This window comes from Sceloporus occidentalis, unplaced genomic scaffold (assembly GCF_023333645.1).
Source record: "Sceloporus occidentalis isolate IW3139 unplaced genomic scaffold, rSceOcc1.0.p SCAF_6, whole genome shotgun sequence".
In the NCBI taxonomy this organism is placed as follows: domain Eukaryota; kingdom Metazoa; phylum Chordata; class Lepidosauria; order Squamata; family Phrynosomatidae; genus Sceloporus; species Sceloporus occidentalis.
In genome coordinates, this window is record NW_028316986.1 from 55132532 (window position 1) to 55157479 (window position 24948).

The window sequence follows — 24948 nt, forward strand, 5'->3', positions numbered from 1 at the left end:
CAGGCTAAACATCCCCAGCTCCCTAAGTCGTTCCTCATAGGGCATGGTTTCCAGACCCTTCATCATTTTTGTCGCCCTCCTTTGGACACGCTCCAGTTTCTCAATGTCCTTTCTGAATTGTGGCGCCCAGAACTGGACACAATATTCTAGGTGGGGCCTGACCAGAGCAGAATACAGTTGCACTATTACTTCTCTTGATCTAGACACTATACTTCTATTGATGCAGCCTAAAATAGCATTGGCCTTTTTAGCTGCCGCATCACACTGTTCACTCATGTTCAACTTGTGGTCTACTTGGACTCCTAGATCCCTTTCACACGTAGTTTCATTCAGCCAGGTGTCACCCATCCTATATCTGTGCATTTTATTTTTCCGCCCTAAGTGCAATACCTTACATTTCTCTGTGTTGAATTTCATTTTGTTAGCTTTGGCCCAGCTTTCTAGTCTATTCAGGTCATTTTGAATCTTGATCCTGTCCTCTGGGGTATTAGCTATTCCCCCTAATTTGGTGTCATCTGCAAATTTGATAAGTATGCTCCCAATTCTGTCATCCAGGTCATTGATAAAGATGTTGAATAGCACTGGGCCCAGGACAGAGCCCTGTGGGACCCCACTGGTCACTTCTCTCCAGGATGAAAAGGAGCCATTGTTGAGCACCCTTTGGGTGCTTGTTAGTTTGATTTACATAAGAGATAAAAAGAACCATGTTGCCTCAAAGGTGTTATTACCATTCTGCTCTTTTGCTCCTCTTATTTACCATGTCAGTCTCTCTGATAGTGCCAAATTCCAAATTTTTTATACCAGAAGTTAGTGTTCTTACAATAACCTGCCTGGTAGCTAATAATGGAAAGGAAAACAAATCCTTATGTATTATTTCCTTATTTGCACTTTTCAATAAATTTGGTATCAATTATAAACAAACACCAAAAACAAACTGTACTAACAAAAACAAAATGCTTAAAATATTTTTGCCATCTTTTAAAATATTTAGTATGCAAGAATACTGGGAGTGTTTGTATTTAAAGGTAACAAGGAATAAAACAATATAACAAGCTAATATTTTTCATCATCATAGTAAGTAAAAGCAGCAAATTACTTTTGAAATGCTGTCATGAATTACTTTCAAAAAGTAACTTTCCAAGCTCTGGCCAAAATGTGATTTTTGCGTGGCTTTAAATTTTATAAACCGGATTTGTGCTACAGAGACAGAAAACCCAAGTAGCCTGATTAGTACCTGAAGAGCACTTTGCACTGTGTAAGGATTTTCTGCTTAATCTTGGAACAGAATTTTGTCATTAAAACATGTTAAAGCTATGTAAATAAAAAGGAGAGGCTATAAGGTGTTTCAAATTACATCCTCAGAGCATTCTTCTGATTTACCTGCATATCTGCTCCAACCTTCTTAGCAACTTCAAAGTGGAACATGCTTGAATTCCCAAATATATTAATCTAGTTTAAATTATCATTTTAAACAACATGTTACTGTATTTCAAGCAATAGCTAAAGCATGCAGACACAGAGACCACAAATGTAAAAGACAATATATTTTGAATTAAATAACAAATTGCAACATGTAAATATACTGAAAAGAGTAGAGAGAGAAAATAGATCAATGCTGAAGGAACAAATACACTAGTAGGAAAACTGTGCCTTGTTAAATTCCATATATGACTTTACACTCAGGCAAAACTAATTTCTAAACATAAATTGCTTTTCAACACCAAGTTTATGACATTTGTTTTATCAAACAGAAGACAGCTAAAATGTTAATTATTAGTTTTATTTGTACATTCCACTCTTTTCTCTACAGCCAGGAATCAAGGCAGCTTAAAAAAATAAAACAGATGCAGGCAAAAAATACAACTAGTTATAACTGAACTATGCATAGAATTAAAAACCATTTAAAACGCATCCATTAAAAGGGAAACATAAAAATAGTACAGCACACTATTCAGAAACCTTTCCTTATAAGAGTCAGTTTGCAAAAGCTCATCAGAATAATAATAATAAAAAACATTATCTACCAGCCGAAAGACACAAGGAGGAAGCCAATCTAATCTCCCTAGGTTGGGAATTCCAGAGCCAGGAATCATGTACTAAGAAGACTATCTCCTACCAGCCAGACTGTGATGGTGGCAGGATGGATTTATCCAAAAGAGGATATTTCCCAAGCTCAGCATTCTTAAACCTGCATAGAATCCCAAGGCCACAGTTGAAAGAACTACCGTCACAGACAGTGCCGATTAGTTTTGGTTTGTTTTTTCACACAAGGTTTTCATGCTATATCACAAACTGCTCCTGAATCACCACTGTCCCCAGTTTCAGAAGGGGTTTGTAACCCATAAGGCATGGAGGATTATTGTTCAAAAATGCAAGATCACTAGAGGGTATAGTATTTAGTGTTAACGCTATAGATTACATGATACTTTTAGACTTTGGTCCAGGTTTATTGTTCAGTGCTAACAAAGGTGTGCTAATGGAATTAGGAGGTTTCCAGTGATCTGTCTGGAAACACAAGTTTGCTTCATGAAAGCAAATGGTGGCAGGGGGAGGAATCCATATTTTAATATTGCACAAAATTTGTGGTATGTTCTAATAGCTGTAATAATAATAATAATAATAATAATAATAATAATAATAATTTATTTCTAGCCTGCCCAATCATGAAGAATCCAGGCGGATACATCAAATTACAGTAGAGTTAAAAAAAATCAAACCCTAGGCCTACCCCCCCCATTCCCAGTACTAAAACAGAATTAAACAGTAATAGTATAAAAACATTAAAAACATTTTAAAAATTAGTTTATGTTTTACATGGCAGTGAACACAAACATAAGCAAAATCTAGAAAAGGAAAAATTTTGCAGCATGTTTTCCTTGTGGTTGCTGTGTTTGAGACAATCTTATCACAGTTGTATAGCATGCAGTACTAGCTTGAGCTCCTTGCAGAAAGGAAACAGGTCAACATCACAGATATCAACGCTTGTGTCTGCTTGCCATGAACTGTCACCCAAACATTAGGCTTAACTATAACCCAAACATAAGGTATCATTTAAATAAGAGGGGCTGAGTAACTTAGATTACTCAGTTGTCAGGACTGAAGGAGGGGGTTGACAAACAATTTACTTTCACCTATAAAAGTACAAACATGACATTTTCCAGCTCCCAAGCATCTGTCTGCATAAGAAGAAGAAAAAAGAGTGACTTTATTCAAAACATATCTTAGTTTTAAAATTTCAAGGCCAGTTTAACAAAACAATAAAATACAGTATTAAAAGGGTTTAGAGAAGTTGGGGATCAAAGACTAAGAGACTGCCAAACCTAAAATGCCTGGCACCTTAAAAAAAAATCAGTGTAGGTGCCCAGCAAGCTGCCCTGGAGAGAGTTTCCCAGAAGCAAGGCATCACAGCTAGAAATAGCTTCTCTCTCACACAGAGATTCATCTGATTTCTGAATATGACAAATTGTAGTAGAAAGCCTCTAAGGAACACTTTAGTTGTACAGACTGATTGATATGGGAGAACATGTTCCCCTAAGTATCCAAGTCCTAAGCTGTGGATAGTATCAGAAGATAAAACATGAGCATATTGAATTATGCTTGGAAACAGACCAGAAACTAACAGAACTCTTCAGGCACTGTGTGCGAGATGTGTTCCCAACACATGGTTCCAGTTAGCCTAGCAGATGTATTTTGAACTAATTGAAGTTTCAAAGCACTCTACAAATCCAACATATTGCAGTAGTCTTTATCTACTAGTCAACAGAGTATTTTTGCAGCCAGATTACATCTACCTCTCAGTGATCACAGCTTGTGGAATGTACACCATCCTAGTAAGGCCACTTGAACCTCTAACAGCAGACCTGGACCAACAAGCATGTTGGCTATGTGATTCTAGGAACTGTTTTGGTTGTGTGCCTTCAAGTTGTTTTCAACTTATTGTGACCCTAAACCAAACCTGTCAAGAGTTTTGTTGGCAAGACTTGTTCAGAGGGAGTTTGTCATGGCGTTCCTGTGAGGCTAAAAGAATGTGAGTTGCTCAATGCTGAGTGGGGAATTGAGCCCTGCTCTCTAGAGTCCTAGTCCAGCACCCAAACTACTACAGAACACTGGCCCTCACTGGGAACCATAGTCCAAAAAATAACTTTTCCAGGGCCTGCATTCTGTATCATATGGAAAGCCTCCACAGTAGAAGAGGCTTTCTGTTTAGACATTTTCCCTCAACATTACAAAGGGAATGAGAACAGGGACAAAGGCGGGGGGAGGAAGAGCTAGCCATCTTGCGCTTGTCAAAACACTCTTGGCCATTAAAAAGAAAATGAAATGAAATTGTGCAGCACAATACTTTGCTAGAGACTAACATAGCATCTATTCTGCTCCTTTCTTGCTGTTCTGCTTCTGGGGAGCAGAAGCACAGAAGCCAAAGTAGTACTAGAAAGGGAAAATCCCTTCCATCTGTTGCTGTAACAAAATGCAATATTCTGCAGACTTCTGCTCCAGTTTCAGCATTCCCCCTGTGTTTAATCTGGCCTTCTCCGAAAATAGAGGCCTTTTAAACTCCCACACACTTTCTCTCTTCCCTGCCCTAACAAGATTTATAGATTGTAAATCATATCCTTCACCTCGTAGCTAGATAATATTTTGCTGCTCTTATTGGCTAGTGCCCAATTTAAACTATGCCATCCAGAAACACATTGTAACTATGCAAAATATCATTACTAAAAGAAATGACAGAACAGCGTAAACCCTCAAAATTCTGGTACAACCAGACACAAAAGTAATCTCCATAATACATGTTCACTGTTGGGCAGCTATAGACAGTTTTCAGTGATCTTAACATTGATTTCATTAAAATAGCATGTAATAATATTTATTGGCAGGGAATCAGAAAACTTCAATGTCACCCAAAAGACAGAATTTAGTAGTTTTATTTTCTCATGCAACAATTACAGTTAGAGGGTATGTGGAGTACAAAACAGCATTTCAGCAGAGTGTTAAAAGGAGCCTGCTAAAAAGGTAATTAAAACCAATCTGGCAGCAGACCATATGTTATGCATAGAAAAGAAATTTGGTGATTATACATGGTTAAAAATAATATAAAGTAAGAGTTATGCTGGATCAGACCAAGGATCTATGTAACATATCATACTGTTCAAAGAATTCAAAGACATAGCTGTGTTAGTCTGAAATATCAGTATGCAAAGGGATCGTCTAGCACCTTCTAGACAAAATTGAGAAAAAGAAGTCAAAGACATAGATGTTTTGGTCTGGAAAATCAGAATGCAAAGGGATCTTGTAGCACCTTTGAGATTAACTGCAAGACAGAAGTCGTAGCATAAGCTTTCATAGACATAGGTCCAAAACACACTGTGGAAATAATCCAGTTTGGATTTAATTATTCTAGCTCAGTGTTAGGAAATCCTGGGAATTGTCGTTTATTGTGGCACCTGACAGAGAAGGTTAAATGTTTCCCAAAACTACATTTCCCAGAATTCCCTTAAAAAGCTTCATTTATACAGTCTCTAAGCGGTTTACAACTGTAAGCTAATTGCCCCCAACAATCTGGGTACTCATTTTAGAGACCTCGGAAGGATGCAAGCCTGAGTCGAGCTTGAGCCCTGGCTAGTACTGAATGCACAACCTTATGGTTTCGAGTGAGTGGCTGCAGTACAGGCATTTAACCACTGCGCCACCAGGGCTCCTAGCATTCAGCCAGGACAGTTAAGGTGGTCTCAAACTGGATTATTTCTGCAGTGTGTTTTGGAACATAGTCTACTTCCTCAGATGCATGTAAGCAAATAAAGGCCTGCCATCAAGAGCCTTTGATAGGGAAGAATAGGTTTTAGTTCGGCAATGATATTATTAGAAATGGTATGTGGCCACTAGTGATGTCCTGTCATTCCCTATCTTCAGTCTGTTCTGTAATAGATTAGCCTTGAGTACAAATCTTGCCTTGTGAATTTGTGTTGCTGCTGGTTTTGTTTGTTTGTTTGTTTCTGTTTTTATTTTAATGTTGTTGTTTTCATTTGGTGGGTACTATAGCTTGAAAAATGCTTGCTGTAATTCCATGAGTCTGGTGTCCCTATCTTGTGGGTCTAAGCAAATGTGAGTGTATTGAAAGGCGGGGCTGAAAACTACGGATTTGGGCATGTGTTTAGGGTGGAAAGTGGAAGCATGCAAGTACATGTAGCAGTCAGTGGGTTTATGATACAGCGTGGTGCTCAGATGTCTACTGTGTAGCTGTATGATGGTATCCAGAAAGTGGACTTGTTCTGTTGATAGTTCCAGGCTGAGATTGATGGTGGGGTAGAAGCTGTTGAAATTCTGGTGGAAGGTCTTGAGTGAGTTCCCTCCACGAGTTCACAGGTTAGTCAATCTGTTGCGTATGGGAAACCTCAAGCAGGACAAGTGCAACTAAACCAATCATCTCAAACTGATATTAAGAAACAATCCATATCTACTGTTTTAATAAATATTTATTTGTTTGAATAATGCATTCATACACTATATCCACAGAAGAAACACAGAAAAAGAGCTTCACAGTTGTAAAACAGCCACCAATCCTGCCTGGGTGGGCATATTTGGACCATGGATAAGATTATTTGTTTTGTAGGATATGGAATGTTTACTGCTGGGGCATGGGATAGTGCAATAAGATCTGTCAGTGGGGGGTTACAACCTGCGTCTCTCCTGGCGTGGATCTGGCATGCGATAATCTTCACTGTAATTTGATTTAAGAAAGAGCAATCTATAGTAGCATGGTTTTTTTCACCCCAGTCACAATCTCTCACAGAATCCCTAGCAACCTCTCATTGAACTCTAGTGCTCCAGGGAATCCTGTCTGAGAACCCCTGATCTACAGTAAATGTATTACCCATAGGTACAGAGACAATATTAAGCTGAATGCTTACCGGGAAGCCTCAAATACCACGTGGAATATAGTCATGGGTATTTTTATTGTCAATATTTTACATGAAGAAAAGCCATAATCCTGAATGCTACATCTCTTTAAATGTAAGTTTTACTTGCCTCATTTTGCAGTCCCATCTTCTGAACCAAATCATCTTTCTACACCTTCCCGCAGGCCATTCCACACAATACATTACAGAAAAAATGGGTCTGACACCAATCCAATAGTTGACAAGGACCTGCAGTCAGCGCAGTCTCTTTGATAAATGTGTTTAAATGATATGTTTTAACAATCCTGAAATATCCACAAAATGGGAGAGAATAAAAGTAAAAAATTTAAAAGCTTTGAAGTCCCAGTATTTTCCTTCTAAGCAGAGATATACAATAGTCAACAGAATGTGTAAGTTCACATTTACTTAGTATCTAAGCTAACTCAGTGAGCAGAAAATACTTCCTACAGAAATAAAAAAATGAATGAACAGTGATATTGTAGCAAGCTCTGAAGTCTTTTATCATGATTTCTATGTGGCCAAAATCCATCAGTCCATCTACACAAAATTTAAATCCTTATGTATTTAACTGAAATTTCAAGAAAGCAGCTTATAAAAGTAAACTAAGGGGCAAAAGAGACTGGCAATAAGAGTCGACGTGGGGGTGGTGTGGGGATATGGCGACCGCATGCGGCATGCCCCCACTCCGCCCCCAAGCCGGAGTCACACCACCCACCTGACCAGACAGCGGGCAGCATGGGAACACTCCTGCAGTGCAGCAATTAGACACTGCATGCCGCAGGAGCGGAGAAGAACCATGGTGGTGGCTCTTTTTTCCAATGCAAAAAGGAGCAGAATTTTGCCGCTTCTTTTTGTGCTGGAAAAATGCTGGGGCTGCGGTGTGCAGTTTCTGTGGCCTGGTCCGGCACTCAAAGGGGCAGCATTAAGCCGGCCCTTTACAGCCATCTGTTTAGCTCCTGAGACACTTAAAAAGAATCAATGACACAGAACATAAATGTTCGCATATTGGATCAGATGTAAAATGCTTTCTGAGTCACCCTTGTTTTAAAATATTTGGAATACTATCAAAAGGAGGAAACCATAGCAGCATTCACAATATATCAAACAATTTGGCAAAAACTGCAGCGACTTTCATACAAAGTGCCCCTTTCAGCATCAAAAAGGCTTGCTGACTTTGAACTTCACTTGTGGTGTGAGAAACATTTAACAGGCATTCCCAAGGAATTCTGTATCTACCACGATACTATCAACTGTAGCAAGACCACTGGGGTGAAGATAAAGAGGAAAGTATTAACTTTCATTGCCTCTGAACTGGCAAGACTTTATGACACCTTGGTTTAAGCAATCAATGGCATAATCCAGAACATAGCAAATAAAATTTTTAATTAGAGTTCAAACCTAGAGGTCAGAAGGTGTTCAGATTTAATCAGTATAAGTATTCAGACTTAATCAGTATAAGGTGTGTTATTTTGTTATGCTGTTTCTATATTTTGCCTTGAACAACTTGATGTTTTCAAGATTAGCATAGTATAAATCAATAATTTTAATCTGTACTGATATATGTATTTTAACTTTTTGATAAATTCATGATAGTCAGTGTAAGATGATATTTAAACACTAAGTACAGCTGAAGGGAAACAAATTGGCTCATAAGTCTTGATACTGAGGTATCACACAACATTGGAAAAAAACACAGCTGAAAATGAGGTTCAGTTAGTTTTGTGACCAGATAAACACATCCTCACAATCATCCAACTCTAGACAAATCAACAATTTGAGAAAGTTAATTTTTTGAATGACAGCCACCAGTATCTCCCAGCCACCATGGTCAGTGGCCATGCTGTCTGAGGGAATAAGGGAATTGTAATCCTAAAATTTAACACGTCCAAGTTGTGCCTAAAATCTGTATGAATATCAGATCAAATCCTGGTGCCTTTTCTTTCATTTTGAATCCCTATAACCAAACTCTTCTACACAACGGTAAAACACTTATTAAACTTTAAAGAAAACCTTTGTAATTATATCCTTTCTGTCCAAAACATGATATTCAGCATATCTTGTGTAAATCATTAAATCATATAGAGCTATTACAAAATCAGCAAATAAAACAGAGCAATCAACCAATATTAATATATTGGGGGGGGGGGGGGGGCTAAGACAGCAACATGTAGCCTAAAACAGACTAGAAAGGGCTACAGAAAAAACTCAGTCTCAATGAACAAAAATATTAGCTACTAAAAACTCATGTAAATGATATGTCCTTTGCAAGGACCTGACAAGATAGCAAGGTTAATGTTAAGGAAGCATTCCTTATGAGAACTGCCACATTTGGAGTTTAACTGGTGATTTCCAGTACCCAACTGTCTAACCTCAGATAATGTTGGCACACTGCTGCTAATCCCATCTGCAGGTCATGTTCAGATGGAGAAAGCAACCTTGGGGAGCAGGCATTTACAAGTTGAAACCCTAGCACCTGGGGCAGTGCCTAGAAACAAAGTGAAAGCCAATGAAAATTTTTCAGAAGAAGTAAAATGCATTAATTATAACAAACCCAGTTAGAACCTTCATTGTCAATCTGTTTAAAAGTTTAAATCAGTACCAGAAGAGCTAGGCCCTGAAATACAAAGAAAAGTTGCTCTCAGAAGACCCCCTTCCTCCTACCAGATAAATGAAGTGTATCTATACTACGCAGTTACAGCAGTCTAATACCACTTTGTTGTCATGGCTCCATCCTATAGAATCCTGGGATTAGTAGTCTGGTGAATTATTTAGAATTCTTGGCTACAAAGGTTAATGTATTCTCCTAAACTACATCTTAGCTTGTCTCACATAGGACTCTCTCTACTAGAAAATAAGGAAGCAATATTAACCCTTGTTATGTAGCCTCATTTGCTCCCCACAATATTACCCCAATTTCTAGATGTTAGGAAACCATTTGGGAACAGCATGAAAACTGGTGCTGCAGGCTGAAGATGATATTGACAAAGATCATGTCCCTGCTTTCCTCTACTGGTTCTCCTTCTGTTCCTAGAAACAACTCTGGACCCAACTCTCATTGTATTTTCTTCCTTCTGGTGGCATTTATAATAGTATGTAATGCATTGCTCCTCAGGAGTGAACTCAAGAAAACATTATCTTTTGCTCTAAAAATCACCTTTTATTTGTAGGAAATGAAAAAGGGAAGATGAACTTTCATGTGATGATTCTCTAGAATCAGGGGAGAGGTATATGACAAGGTCTCATGATAGAAATTAAGTAGTGTTGTCCTTGGCAGATGTTTGTTCATATGTAATGTATTGGCCATCTTAGTAATGTTTCACTAAAACCCACAGAGACGAGAAACAATAATCTATGCATTTATTCATATTCAACTACCCTCAGAGGAAAAAAAACCCCAAACACAGTGTTCAACATCAGGCATATATACAATAAGCAAAAATAGGTGGTTCAATTTTGTGCAGCCAAGAAATGACATCTTCCAGGGAACTCAAACCAATCTCTTCAAATTCTGGCAATCTCTACTTTGAAAATAAACACTAGGAAAAAGAAAAGTAAAGTTTGCCACCTACTGCCCAACAGAGTAATAGTATACACGGACAATATATTCATTTTATTTTTCTTAAATTACTAGAAATTACTGGTCTTTATATATTTTCACATGTTGCCATTGTCTCTCCATTTCCACAGCAATTCTGTTCTTAAAAAAGGACACACTAGCAGTAACACATCCACAAGAAAGACAGCTAATTACAACAGAATATCTTACAACTAGCATATAATAAATGTGACAGAATTACAATAATGTTTAGTACAGCCTACAAGCTAGCAAAGAATCCCTTTGAAAAGATACCAGCCCTGTCTTCTGTAAGTCTGCTCTCACTATGGAATAATGAAATAATCTGTTAGGTTAGCATATGATTTAAGAAGACTGAGTCTGCAACTTCAGTTGTATCACAGAAGAATTGTGACACCGCTAGGTAAATACAAGACACACACATATATTTTCATAATGTGGCTATGAAAACTTTATCACAGTAAACAAGTGGGTTTTCAACATGCTCCCTGCTCTTTAATTTTATAAGTAAATTTCTGAAGTCTACAATGTAAGATTGAAGGCAAGGAACATAATTAAAGATGGGGAAGGGTTGATTTTATGTTATGTGAGGACATGGGATTGTCAAATTAACACTTTGTAAGATGCTCTAGGAGCCTTTTTGGTGGAGTATAAGTGATCTAAATAAATAAATATTCCTAAAATGCTGGAAATTGGCAATGGCCAAAAACAAAATAACATTTAATTAAAAAAAACTGAGCTACAAACCAATGCTCATATGCAGCTGTTTATATTCTATTAATGTGAATGGGCACAATCACTTCAAACATATCCTAGTATCAACACTCTTAAGTGTCAGTATAGTATAGTGGTTTGACTGCTAGACTAGGACTCTGGAGACCAGGGTTTGAATCCCTGCTCAGCCATGGGAATCCACTTGGTGTCCTTGGGCAATTCACACTTTCAGCCTTAGAAGAAAGCAAAGACAAATCTCTCCTGATTAAACCTTACCAACAAAACCCTATGATAGGATTGCCATAAGTCAGAGTGGGCTTGAAGGCACTTAGGAACATCAACATTCCTAACCACAGAATTAGTACAGCATGTCCTTGTAAGCAAAAATTAAAATCTGAAATTAACCAGTCTTTCTGTTTCCTTCATCCTAGGGTTGCCATAACCCGGCGGGGGCGGGAATTTCCCGCTTTTGGACCGTCTGCACGGTCACGGTACGGTTTGCCCCCCGCCCCCGGGTTTGCCCCCGCCCCCGGGCTTTTTTATTGCGTCGCTATGGCGGCACCTTTGGCCGCTCTTGTGGCCGCCACCGCCGCCACCACCAATGCAGCTGTCGCTGTGTGGTGGCCTGCCTATAGCTGCTCCTCTGGCCGCCGCCACCAACGCGGTTTGGTAGGTGCTCCAGCGCGCCCACACTCCCAGTATTTAATTTTTCCGGGCGCGCTGGAGGAGCACCTACTATTGGCTGGCAGGCTGGCCAATAGCGGAACAGCCCGCCCCCTGCTTCAGGAGTCTATGACTGCTGGCAGGGTGTGGGGCTGTTCCAGCTCTCTGCCCCCATTGGCCGCCCAATGTTTACTTCCTGGGCCGGTGAGCAGCGAAGGACTGAGGCGGCGGGCGGAGGAGGGCACCGGGCAGCCCACGCCTCAGCAACAAAAGCGGCAGCCGCAGCAGCAACAAAAGCGGCAGCCGCAGCAGCAGCAGCCAAAGGGAGAGGAGAGGACCAAAAATAGGCCTCTGGGCCGGGGGGGACATTTTTGGCTAGCTGTGTGAGTGTGAATCAGTGTCATGCCCAGCCTGGAGGATGGCTTGGAGGACTCAGAGGATGAGCTAGAGCCCCTGGGACCTGAACCTGTAATGGAGGAGCCAGAGGCTGGCCCTAGTTCTGCTGGAGCAGAGTCTATGGCCCCTCCAGAGATTCAGCAGTCAAGTTTGCCTGGTGCCGAGGCTGTGGACACGGAGGAGGATCTGGGCAGTGTGCCTACCTTCAATGAGCGTCGAGCAGAAAGAGAGGGCCTTCGAAGATCTCGGAGGCTTTATCAGAAGCGTCTTCGTAATCAGACACAGCTGAAGGCCGGCTCCTTGCCTTCTTAAGCACCTAGAGCATGTGTGGTTCTTTGCCAGTGGATATCTGACTCTTTTAGAGGAAAGACTCTGTCTCTGGCTCCTTTGGCTTCTTGTCTTGACTACCCGGAAACCTTGACCTTGGACTGCTTTATCGACCTGCCTATCTGTTGCCCTGAACCTCGGACCGTCTGACAATTCTCTTGGTAATCCCTTTTGGTAGAGCTACTGTGAATCTCCAGGACTGTGTAGCTTACACTGACTTTGCTGTGCTGGGAGGGGGTTTGTTTGTTTGGGAACTAGCTGCCTTATCAGCCCTTTGGCTGCTTTCCCGGACAATCAGTTTGCAAAGGGACCTTCCATGATTATCAATATTATTATTATTAGCATGCAAAGAGCTAGCTGTGTGAGTCAGTTTGCAAAGGGACCTATTATTGTTGTTGTTGTTATTATGCAAAGACTTAGCTGTGTGAGTCAGTTTGCAAAGGGACCTTCCATTATTATTATTATTATTATTAGCATGCAAAGAGCTAGCTGTTTGAGTCAGTTTGCAAATGCCCAAATGTGCTTCGTGTGTGTTTTGGAATGGGGGAGGGAGGGTGGCCAGAAAGGGAAGTACATTTCTGCCATCTGTCTAGGAATAATGCCAAAATGTCCTCCATTTTGATCATGCCTAAGAAACATGCATTTATATTAACATTTTTTTAAAAAAATCATAATTTTTTCGCATGTCCTCCATTTTTATAAAATGTGTCCTACATTTGAAAACATTGCCCTACATTTGTCCTACATTTGTCCCGGTTTGGAGGTCCAGACTTATGGCAACCCTACTTCATCAATTCATTTATCTCTCTCTGTTCTCAGAGGGCCGCCAGTTCTCAGATCTGCAGAAGCAGATGCTACAAGCCCCTCAGGTCTGTAAAAGAGTAACTACTAGATCCTGCTTGGATTGTTCAGGCTCTGGATTACAGTGCTTGTTGCCCTGTTCTATCTTTCTTTGGATGTAGAATGCAACACTTGAACCAAGATACTACTTATTTATTACATATTTATTTTAAAATGGGACCTCCTTATTTCTTTTCTCATACACTCTTTTAAAAAAAAAACCCTCAAGTTATTTCCATCTCAAGTTTTGGGGGGCTTTGTATGTGCAAAATTTGGTAAATTCTTACTTTAAAAAATAAATCAAAGTCGCATTGGCTGCACCCACACTGCAGAAATAATCCGGTTTGACACTACTTTAACTGCCATGGCTCAATGCTTGGAAATTTTGGGAATCTTAGTTTGTTATGGGGCCAGGGCAGAGCAGAGCTCACAACAAACTACCATTCCCACAATTCATTGAGCATTGAGCCATGGCTGTTAAAGCGGTGTCAAACCATATTATTTCTGCAGTGCAGATGCAGCCATCCATCCATACTGTTACATGCTACATGGCACACAGAACAAAACACATAAGATCAAGATCAACTCCTAACCTCTCTTCCAACTATTATCTGAACAAATGCTGAATTACAGATGTTGTGAGTCTATTGCTCAGCATTACTGTGATAGCACTGGGCAGAACAATGGCAGGGGTATAATAGTTGCTGGCATTATGGCAATGGAGATGATGAAATAGGGGAAATATCTATTAAGTGTGGAATTTGCCCTGCCAGTTTCCTAGGTTCTCAAAAATCAGGATGACAGCTTCCTCTGACAACAGCACAGTATTCACTTTCATCCAATTGCCACAGCTTTTCACTGCTTCAAAAAAAAAAAAAAAAGCTGTGTGCTGACATAATAGATAGCTGAACCATTATAAGTCACCAACAGGATTCCAGCCAAGGTCTTGTAAAGAGCATTATGATCATTATCATTTCTATTCTTCGTTGATTTGAAGAAAAACTCAGTTCAATGCAGAAGTTCATGCTGTTGTTGTTGTTGTTGTTGTTGTGTGCCTTCAAGTATTTTCTGATTTTCCGAGACCCTAAGGTGAATCTATGTTGGTGCCTTCTTGCCATGATTTGTTCAGAGGGGATTTTCTATTGCACTCCTCTGAGGCTAAGAGAGTGTGAGACTTGCCCAGAATCACCCAGTAGGTTTTCATAACAATGCATGAATTCAAACCCTGGTCTCCAGAGTTGTAGTCCAACACTCAAACCATTACACCATGTTGACTCCCACAAAAGCCTATTTAGCAAAAGGCTATTCACCCCATACAATATTTAGAGAGGGATGGGTCCCTCATCTGCTCTCAATACACACTTGGCCATTTGGGCCAGAATTTGAATCTGAGTATTAAATCTTAAAAGTTTAGGTTCTGTTGATTTTAGTGGAATTAATTTTCAAAGGTGTACTGCAAACCCAATGTGCATGCATAGTTCTGTGCATACAAGGCCTTTCCCATTCAATTTTAAGAGTATGGGAATCACTGAAATTAACAGCCCTGGCCATGTGCTGAGATCTCCTTATGCATGGGCCTCTGCATTAGGGTCCACTACTTAGAATCAGGAAGGAAATTTCTTATGTAAACACACTTACAGATGGCTGGTTCACAAAAAACAAACAAACCTGCTTTATTGATGCAGTCTCGATGTTCTATCATGTCCTAAGGTGGTCACAAAATAATTTTGGCATGTGGTGAACCCATCTAGCAAGCTCTTAATGTTCATATATTTAAAAAGGACAATGTATCTGAATCTCGAAGTAATACTGTATTGGATGAAGATAGGTTTCTACAGCATGGTCATTGGTCAAACTGATATTCTTCACCCCAACAACTCACATGGTAGGAGCCAAAGCCTTTCCACTGAGGGAAGGCAGTTGGAAATGAGTTTTTTATTATTATCCGCTTCAACTGCAGCCTTGAAAATATGTTCAAGAGAGGTTCAAAAATGCCCTAGTAGTATACCATGGGAGATAAACAAAAGACTGCAGAGCAAAGGGGAAATCATTATCCCTCTCTGTTGAATGGCTAAGCATTCCACAAACCCTTTTTGTTTGCTCAAGAGTAACTCTGAACCCAAACCATAATATATAAATCTATATTGGCTATATAGGCTAAAGGATGCCATTGGAAAAGCCTCAAAGAAATAATTGTAAGACTTGCTGAAAGATATAGCAGAATCTCTAGAATAGATATAAACGAGAAGGAATCAGATATAAACACAATACTCCCATCTAAATATTTTTAAACTTTTGAGTTGTTATATATAAAATCTGTGATCACAATAACTAAAAAGTCCAGAAAGAAGATATGCCTCAATTGTTCATGAGTTTGTGTATGAAGTACCACTTTGTTTGTACTAAGTTTTACTGCCTTCCCCATGCAGTCAGTTTCCTCTGATTGTGTTGTTGTTTGATAAGGAAACAAGAGGCAGATCCTTTTAATATAGGAAAATGAAACTGTAAAATCACAAAGATTAGCAGACAACCTCTGGCTTTTAAAAATGATTAGATTAGTTTTGAGAATGTCCAACCAACTTTTTTTTGTCACTGTTACATTTTTTTTATGCTGTGTTCTCCTCTTGTTCTAGATCTAGAACATCATCACCATGGCTGTTTTGTGTTATTTTGCCCCCGTCTGTCTTCTTTGCTTACTTATATCTACAATTTCTCCTGCATAAATCTGACCTCGTGAATCTGAACTACTTCATTCATTTCTGCTCTGCTCCAAATCATAAATTGGAAGGGAGACCTGCAGGCTGTGTATTTTGGATACACACAGAGACGCACAGAGAGAAAGAGTTTACAGGACAGACATTTTTGCTCACAATATATAAAACTGCCAGAATAGTGTAATGCCATTTGGCCAACATAAGGGTCAAAGGACTTTTATTGTAAAGTCCTTATTTTGGAATAGGTACATATAAATAAACAAAAATGAATTCAAAGTTGTCAGTTTTCCACTTCAAAGCTCATTCCAACCTTGATGTATATCAAATTGCATTATTCTTCCTTGCAGAGAAATTCATATGTATTTCTACCTGCTTTTTTTCTAAATGTATGCATTTTACTCCCATAAGCTAAAGCATATTTGTGTACGTGTTTCTAGGTTACACTTTGTTTTAGGGGCATATTTCAAAGGTATGAATATAATGAATTATGGTAAGGGCAGAAACATGAATAGAATCACAAGACTGTAGATATATGAATTCCCAATTGAAAATGCCATTCCTATCTCCAAACTACAGTAGTTAAATTCTAGTCAAAAAGTAATGGAAGCAAAATACTTTGAAATAGAACTTCCTCTTGTGAGAGTTAAAATAGACCTACCCTCTACCAGTTTAGGAAAGAACTGAAAATATTTTGTTACAGGAACCATTTTGAGTGGGTAACTGAGTAAGCTACAATGGGGACTCTATTAGTGATATGAAATGGCTCATGTTTTTAGAGCTTTCTCACTGTAATGCTGTACCAAGTGTTTTAATGTGTGGTACTTCAGAAAGATTTGCATGTGCACCTATGATCTGATCTGAACTACTCTGGTAGGATACAGACAAACAAATAATAAAATTCGGTAACAGAAATAGGCAAGAACAAATTAAGTCACCAAGGCTTTTCACTTCCAAAAGACAATGAGTAATAACAGCCACTCACTACACTGGCTATGGATTTTGGAAGGTATAGACTAAAAGCGTAACTTTTCCAAGCTCTGTGAAATATACATATGAAAATCAGAAATCTAGTAAGGAGATAATGTACATCATCTACAGGAATTAATTCATGAGAATCCTGTTTAATTGGAATGCAGTGGCATGTTAATTCAAGTTCTTAAACTGCCCTTGACCAGACTCTCCTTTCAGTTCTCAAGGCAACCAAAGTTGAAGTACTTCCTCAGATCCAGACATTCATGCAAACTGAACAGAACCTTCCCTCACTCACCAATTCTCCATCCTCCAATGGATCACTGTGACGGAAACAAGAATATACTTTCTTATAGAAAATCAAACGGCAGTGTCACAAACTTGACATGATTCATCATGTTTCAATGGCAGTGTGTCTTCAAGTTGCATATCACTGTATGGCAAACCCATTAATTTCATAGGGTTTTCTTAGGCAAGGAATATTCAGAAATAGTTTTGCCAGTTAGTTCCTCTGAAATATATCCTACAGCATCTGATATTTGTTTGTGGTCTCCCACCCAAGTACTAAACAGGGCTGACCCTGCTTAGCTTCCAAGATCAGACAGGATCTGGTGCCTTTGGGGTATCTACCTCCCCCTGAAGATACAGAACAACAAGTATACTACTACTATCACTTTTGAATCAGTTTTAACATAAGAAAGTAATCAGACTTATTTACTTTTAAAAAAAGGAGAGTGCCTAGTTTTAATTATAGTTAATCTCTGATTTCATGAAAGATATCAATGTAGAACCTATTTACTTAAATCCACACCAAGGAAGCAGAATACCTAATCCATACAGTGGAACCAGGATACCTAATGTGAAATCACAATCATACGTAAGTTATCCTTCAAAGCAGAATTCAAAAGAAACACAGAAAGAGGACAAGCTTACTGTGACTGCATTTGCTGTGATAATCCAGAAGGTTTCTGCTTGAGTGTGAAAGTCATTTTAGCCATAGGGTTGACCTTTTGTTGCACCTGCACTTTCTTCGAAAAAGCCTGCTGAAGAGACCGCTGAGGAATAGGCCATGCTGGAGTCACAGGTCCTGGTCCTCCAGGTGAAGCCGTTTCTTGCTTAGTTGAATCTTCACAAACGCTACCTTTTGTTCCTGGTTTACACACACAAAGCTGTGGTCTCAAACACATCCCTCCATTTTGGCATGGTGGTGAACAGTTAGCTAAAAAGGAAAAAGAGAAACAAATGAATGGAATATAAAAACCTCTTTACTGCATAATGCCATGACTACAGGATTTGAGAGCAAAGCCTATCACTTGATATTAAATTTTAAGGTAAGTAGTACAAACTAATAGTATATTTTAAAAGTATTTACTGCTTCACTTGCAAGATAGTTATATGTTTTTAATTACTGTATATACTCATGTATAAGTCTAGAAATTTTAGTCAAAACATTGATCCAAAAAACCTGTGTCGACTTATCCATGCTTCAGTGTAAATACTGTACGTTAAATCTTATCAAGAAAAGGAACCATCCCCTGGTGAAAGGTGACAGTTTAATCCCTCCTCGGAGCATTTAAAAGAAGCACAAACCCCCTGTATTCCCTCATCCATCCAGCCTTTAGGGCAAGGACAAACAGCTACGTCTGTCAGAATTTTATAAATTATTTGGCATTGTTTTCCTTTGCTTTATCCTTTCTATCCTGTTACATCCTCTAAGTTTTACCATTATGCACAAGTCATAACAAAATCCATAATTTTGGCCCCAAAGCCTGCCTTTGATTTACCCATGAGATCACCATATAGTTGAGTATACACGGTACTTTTCAAAACACACACAATTTAAAGACTCTGCACCAGAATTAGCATAAATCTTAAACCTACCACTGTTATACAGATAAAATTAAGGAGTACTACATGGTAAAGCACAACCACAAATTAAGTCTTCTTACAGAATGTTTTTGGCAGACAAGTATACAGCAGCTGTACAATTCAGCTGCCTGGTGTGTACACCAACAGAAAAACATTTGAGCTTATCCTTCTACATTATGGCATATTTCTATAAGGTTGTCATCTCATTTAGTAAGAAAAGTGCATCATATACATTAGAAAGGATTTGGTCATTGAGGCACAAAAAGGGGTGTAAATCCCAGGGAGGCTGGAAATTTTCCTGCCATTGTTCTGATCAGAACTTGGGACGTTTCTTTTGAAAAGAAAGTTTTTAAAGCACTTGTCACAATGTTTCAGATGTGACTCATTCCTGTTACTTTTAAATTGTTGGATTGGTCATTATTTTTCTTTACTTTTCTCACATACACAAATTGTTGTTGAAAAGACACTTATGATTGACAAGAAAATGGCATAAAACCTCAAGCCTGGAGGGATTTTCCCCCTTTTTATTTATAAGCTTACAGCCTCATTCTCCAAAATGTTGACTTCTACTGTTTATTTATTTTATAATTTACATCCTACTGTATGGTAAAAATGACATTCAAAATTAACAGTGCTGCTGGATCTGGTAAATTAATCTAATTACCAGTTTAAAGGAAAAACTAATGTAACCAAAAAAAATATGCTACATTACAGCAGTGAAAACAATACACATAACATTTTTAATGTAATATAGCAGGGTTTTTTTCCTGACTTTGTGGACAAAGCCGGGAAGTGCACATACCAACAAATCAAGCCCAGATATGCCATTATCCCTCCCTTCTACCACTCCTTGGCAATATAATTTCTTTCATCCTGCTCTGACTAGGGTAACATGACCATGAGCTCCACAGCCTGGTGTCTGAGAGAAGATAAATGCCTTAATAAGTCTGCTTATTCAAATTAGAGGAAGAAGCCTGTCCTCTCAATTTCAATGGTATAGTCTCTTCCAGTTTCTGGCAACCTGAAATTGGAGTTTTCACCATTTTGAGATGGTGGATGGATAGATAAGGCAGTAACAAGACTGTTTGCTGGCCAAAGTGGAAAATCTCTGCACTATTATTTGGTAACAATTACTTTTAAAGTTAGCAACATCTTATAAAAAATATTTTCTGGGAATATAAACAATTCCAGCTTTGCAATATGGTACAATTGTCAAGCATGATAATATATCAAGATGACTACTATCTTGTATTGTTTCATCTCCCAGACTTTAGACATTACAAAAAAAGTTATCTACAATTTGAAATGTGATAAACAGGAAAGGAGAGACGCATACATATGCTGGCACAGACATAGAGAGAAATGCAGCCTGACTTTGGCCAGTGTCTACACTTCTTCCCAGAGGTGGCTGCAGGATTCTAGAACTTATAGACCAAAGAAAGTAAGGTTTCCAAGCTCTGATACTGAGACTTTTAAACATTCAAGGCATGTAAACACTTTTAATCAAGTATTCAAATTATATTGATCCTGCTTCTCCCTACAAGGGTGCCAGTCTCAATTCATGACATCCTTTGAACCAGAAACTTTTTAGCATATACGGTGTAGTATATAGATATCATTAAAGTAAGTGTGTTGTCTGACAGCACCTTCTACACATGGAGTCCCTCAATAGCTGGTGAAAGAAAGAGGGGTGAGATACAGGCTAGTACATTCCCCTCCTCAGGAGTTCAGAGTAACCATTTTTTGAACACCTAAACAAGGCTAATATATATCAATCCCTTTCTATCCCCGCTGCCTCTCTCTTGGGTCTAATCGGCACTGCAGAATTAATGTAGTATGACACTGATTTTACTGCCTCTTCAACTGTTGATGGAATGATAACAAGGAAGGATGTAAATGTAACAAATGAATACAGAATCCCACAATGAAGTTCATCTCTCGGGGGGGGGGGGGAGGGGAATGATAAAAATAGCTTATTTAATATTACATTATTAAATTTGACAAAATGGCCAGGTAAGTAAGAATCCTTCCTTAACTATGAAAATGCTAGAAATTTATAAAAACTGCTGGTCTGGATTATCTCCAAACAACTATCATTACTAAACCTAGCTCTTTTCATAAAAGCAGATAGTCCATTAAATTATATGTCATGGTATAATTACTGTCCCACGGGCAGATTCTTAGCCAGTTTTACATGTGAAACCTATGAAACTCTATACAGAACTTTCTTCTTTCATCACATGGCATCATCATTTAAACAAGAAGCAACATATCTAATTCATGTTAGAGGAAGAAATTTGAGTCATAATATTTTTATGAAATCACTAGCAGCGGGGGGGGGGGGGGGGAGATTGCATTGTAGCAACTCCCAGCTGTCTTTGTAGTCAAGTTATAATATCATATGGTATCTGAGTACCCAATAACAGAACACTAGACTCCAATGTTACTTCATGATAAAAATGGATTTTCCTCTTATACTTACTTTTTACAGTAGCCCCTCCCAATTCACGGGGGATCCATCCCAGACCCTCCTGTGAAAATGGCAACTCGTAAATAGTCAAGTCTCATTGAAAATAATGGCGTGCATACCTGAGGCGTGCACAGGACCAGGTGCCGACGCACACCACCATTTTGTCCCTCCCCGTTTGTCCCTCTCGCAAAGAGTGAGACCATGGACTTCAAGTCTGTGAAAAGGGAGGGACAAGTGTATTTTGGAAAATGTCCACAAAGTTTTCATATTGTGCTGCTCTACTGAGGTTTTAGTAGAAGTGCAGTACAAGCCTATCCATATTCTTGAAGGCTCACATTCAGCAGGCTTAGATCTAATTGTTACTTCCATTCAGAACAGATCCACTAAATCTATGAGAACTTTACATATTTACATATATTCATGTACATTTCATCAGTTCAATGAGTCTATACTAGTTGAAAGTTACAATAGATTCAGGCAACAGTGTTCAAAATGATTTACTTGCCAGACAGTATGCACGTGGGACTACAAGGCTACAATAGTGCCTTCTAATGGCATTATTTTCCTTAAAGCTGAGTGAACTGATTTAATGGAATATTCCTTACTTCTTACTTGAATTTTTAAAGTGGTTTCCCTAATGCTACCAACACAGCTGAGAGATTTGCTGTGTTATGTAACTATAGTAAATTCATTAAGCTGAAGGAGAAAATGTATGAATATAACTCTGCTTCTATTAATTTAAATATGAATTTCTGAAACTGCTAGAAATTGTACACTTGTAGATTTCTCTCTCTTTCTCTCTCTGTACAGGTAATTCTGTTGTTGTGTGCCTTCAAGTAATTTCCCACTTATGGCAACCCTATGGTGAACCTACCATAGGGCTTTCTTGGCATGATTTATTCAGAGGTGGTTTGCAATTGCCTTCCCCTGAGGCTGAGAGCTCAAGGTCACCCAGTGGGTTTTATGGCCAACCTGGGATTCGAACCCTGGTCTCTAGAGTCACAGTCCAACACACAACACACTGGTTCTCATATACAGGTAGTCCTACTGATTTTGTATTATCATACATAGTTAAGAGAGTTTGACTTCAGTAGATAACAGTTCCAGTCACTGTGGCTGATTATGCAAATTGTCATTTCAGAAGAGCCACTAGCTGAGAGGCTATAGAACTTGGTAGAAGTCTTGGTATGCATACAGAATGCCAAATATACTACCATGTTCATGACTGATACTACGACAGAATGTTTCTGATATGCCAGTGAAAACATCACAGGTAAAATGGCTAAAATATGAAGTCAAGAGCAAGACTGGTGGCATAAGGAAAGATCACACAATTGCTGGCTTTGGTCACAGCTACAGTACAATCTTATGTCAGTCATAGCTCTGATAGAGGGAGGACACATCCTTCTCACTGACATTTGCTGCTGTCTACCTCTCTGTGCTTCTGGCATGTAAGTCAGTGGGACATCCTTGTTGGTAATGTTGACAGGATGTAAATTCATGATTAAGATACCATCTGTCTGAAATAACAATAACTACATTAGATGCTAAAGGATAAAAAGGGTTCTTCAAAAATAGTGTCAAACATACATGACCAGAAAATAAAGTGAAAATAAGATAATTGTGCACAATATGAAGAACAGAATCAGAACCATACTTGAAAACAAGTATGTGTCTTCCTATTAGATGTTACATAGGACCAGGACATAAAAGTATCCAGGAAAGGAAGACAGGAAAGGCATAGGATTTAAGCTTCTTATTTACATCAGTGGGAAAAGAGTACCTTTACACATATGCTTTTTGAAAGATGCTGGATGAAAATAAGGCATTTTCTGTTTTGCTTTCTTTGTATGTTCAGCAGCCACACAGTAAGTGTTAACATTGAATAAATTCCAAGCAAGGTTCAAAAACATCCAAACATCAGAATTTCAATTACCTGCTTCCCAATTTCTAAAAACAGCAGCAGGAGAAAGGTATCACTGAAGAATGAACCCACACTATATGAAGCATAGTGTATTTGGCAACCAGATACACTTTGCTAAACCAGAATTTCACACTTCAGAAATTTAGAATCCTGCTGTATCTTAATTAACTGAACACTAGAAAACTCAGCCCTTTTACTCCGTTTTCCTGCCAAAAGAAACAACTAAACTAACCAGCGATAGCTTAAGTGTATTGCAAGCATAGAGCAAATTTGTCCTATATGCCACATAAACTGCTCAATCCCATTTTTGTGATCCCAGCGCCACAAAGGGTTTATAATTTTTAATATATATATATATATATATATATATATATATTAAAAATTGCCACCATACAGCTCCAACCACCTTTTAGGAAAGGGGGCAGGGGCTTACAATATAAATAAATAAACCCTTATTGGAGCATTTTAGATGCAGTGGAGGCCTTTTTCCAACACATAGTGACATAGAAGTTGACTTCCTGGACACATCTTTTTTGGGGAAAGGCCTTACTTAGCTCTAAAATGGTTCAGAGAAGGCCAAAAACATTGAAAATGTACACCTACACCACCAAGAGATGGTTGGGGGCATTAAAGGACCAAAAAAAAAAAAATCAAAATCCAATTTGGGAAGAAGTCCTCTAAGGCCAGTGCAGCTCTCTAGCCCTTCACTGTTGTTTACCCTTGTTGTATTGACTAAACCAGGACTTGCAGCATCCTACTTCCAAACAAGCTAGAAACTATAAAACGAGAATGGCTTGCAATTTTGATTTGTAAGAGGGGTAAACAGCTGTAAGTGTTTTGATTCCTCGTTAAGATTAAAGAGGGAGAAAATCTCTGCATGAACAACCATGCAGTTTGTGAATCAAGATTCTCTGCAAGTCTGGTTTATCATCCCATGCAAACCATCCATCATCACAGTTTGCCTCTCTCCACTGCTGCTCCTAATATGGTCCACTGAAGTTTTGCATGCAGCTTCTGGGAATGAAGCTCTTTGTGGTTGCCTCTGAACTGTGAAACATGCATCTAAAGATGAGAGCAATTTATGGATCAAGTAGTAGGCTGTAAATGGCCGCCTGTAGACTTATAAATTGCAGCTGCTGCTCTCAGTTATCCCAGAAACTGTGTATGTCACAACCTGGATGGTATATGGGTGACCTAAGTCAAAAGAAAGTTACACTAGTTTAAAACCCTCAATGAACCTGTCCTGTTATGTACATTACTAGATGGTTAACATAAGCATCTGTATCAGATGAATCGCAATACCACTCAGAGGTCAAGGATCTCAGTTACAAAATAAGCAGCAAGCTTCCAAGCCCCAGCATGACATATGAATCTATTCATCTGTACAAAAGTGCCAAACAGAAAAAACACCGCACAGAATTCACAGCACAGAGGGCAATCACTTATCAAGAAACAGCATTCTGTCTGCAAGCTAAATCACAGCTTGGAACATTACTTTGTAGAAATAATTTGCTGCTCATTATTTTTTTATCAAGCACCTTGTTTGTGTTACTCGTTATCACTTTTTTTGT

General features: G+C 38.8%; 1 protein-coding gene across 4 annotated transcripts in view; it reads right to left on the reverse strand.

The window, feature by feature from the left end:
- The window catches only part of LTBP1 (latent transforming growth factor beta binding protein 1), a 262829-nt gene that overhangs the window by 210759 nt on the left and 27122 nt on the right, over window positions 1–24948 (reverse strand). For all 4 annotated transcript variants that reach the window (XM_089529704.1, XM_089529702.1, XM_089529706.1 and 1 more), the window contains one exon: window positions 18048–18333. In XM_089529704.1, coding sequence (XP_089385830.1) covers window positions 18048–18333 — 286 coding nt within the window. The remainder of the gene's footprint in view (window positions 1–18047; window positions 18334–24948) is intronic.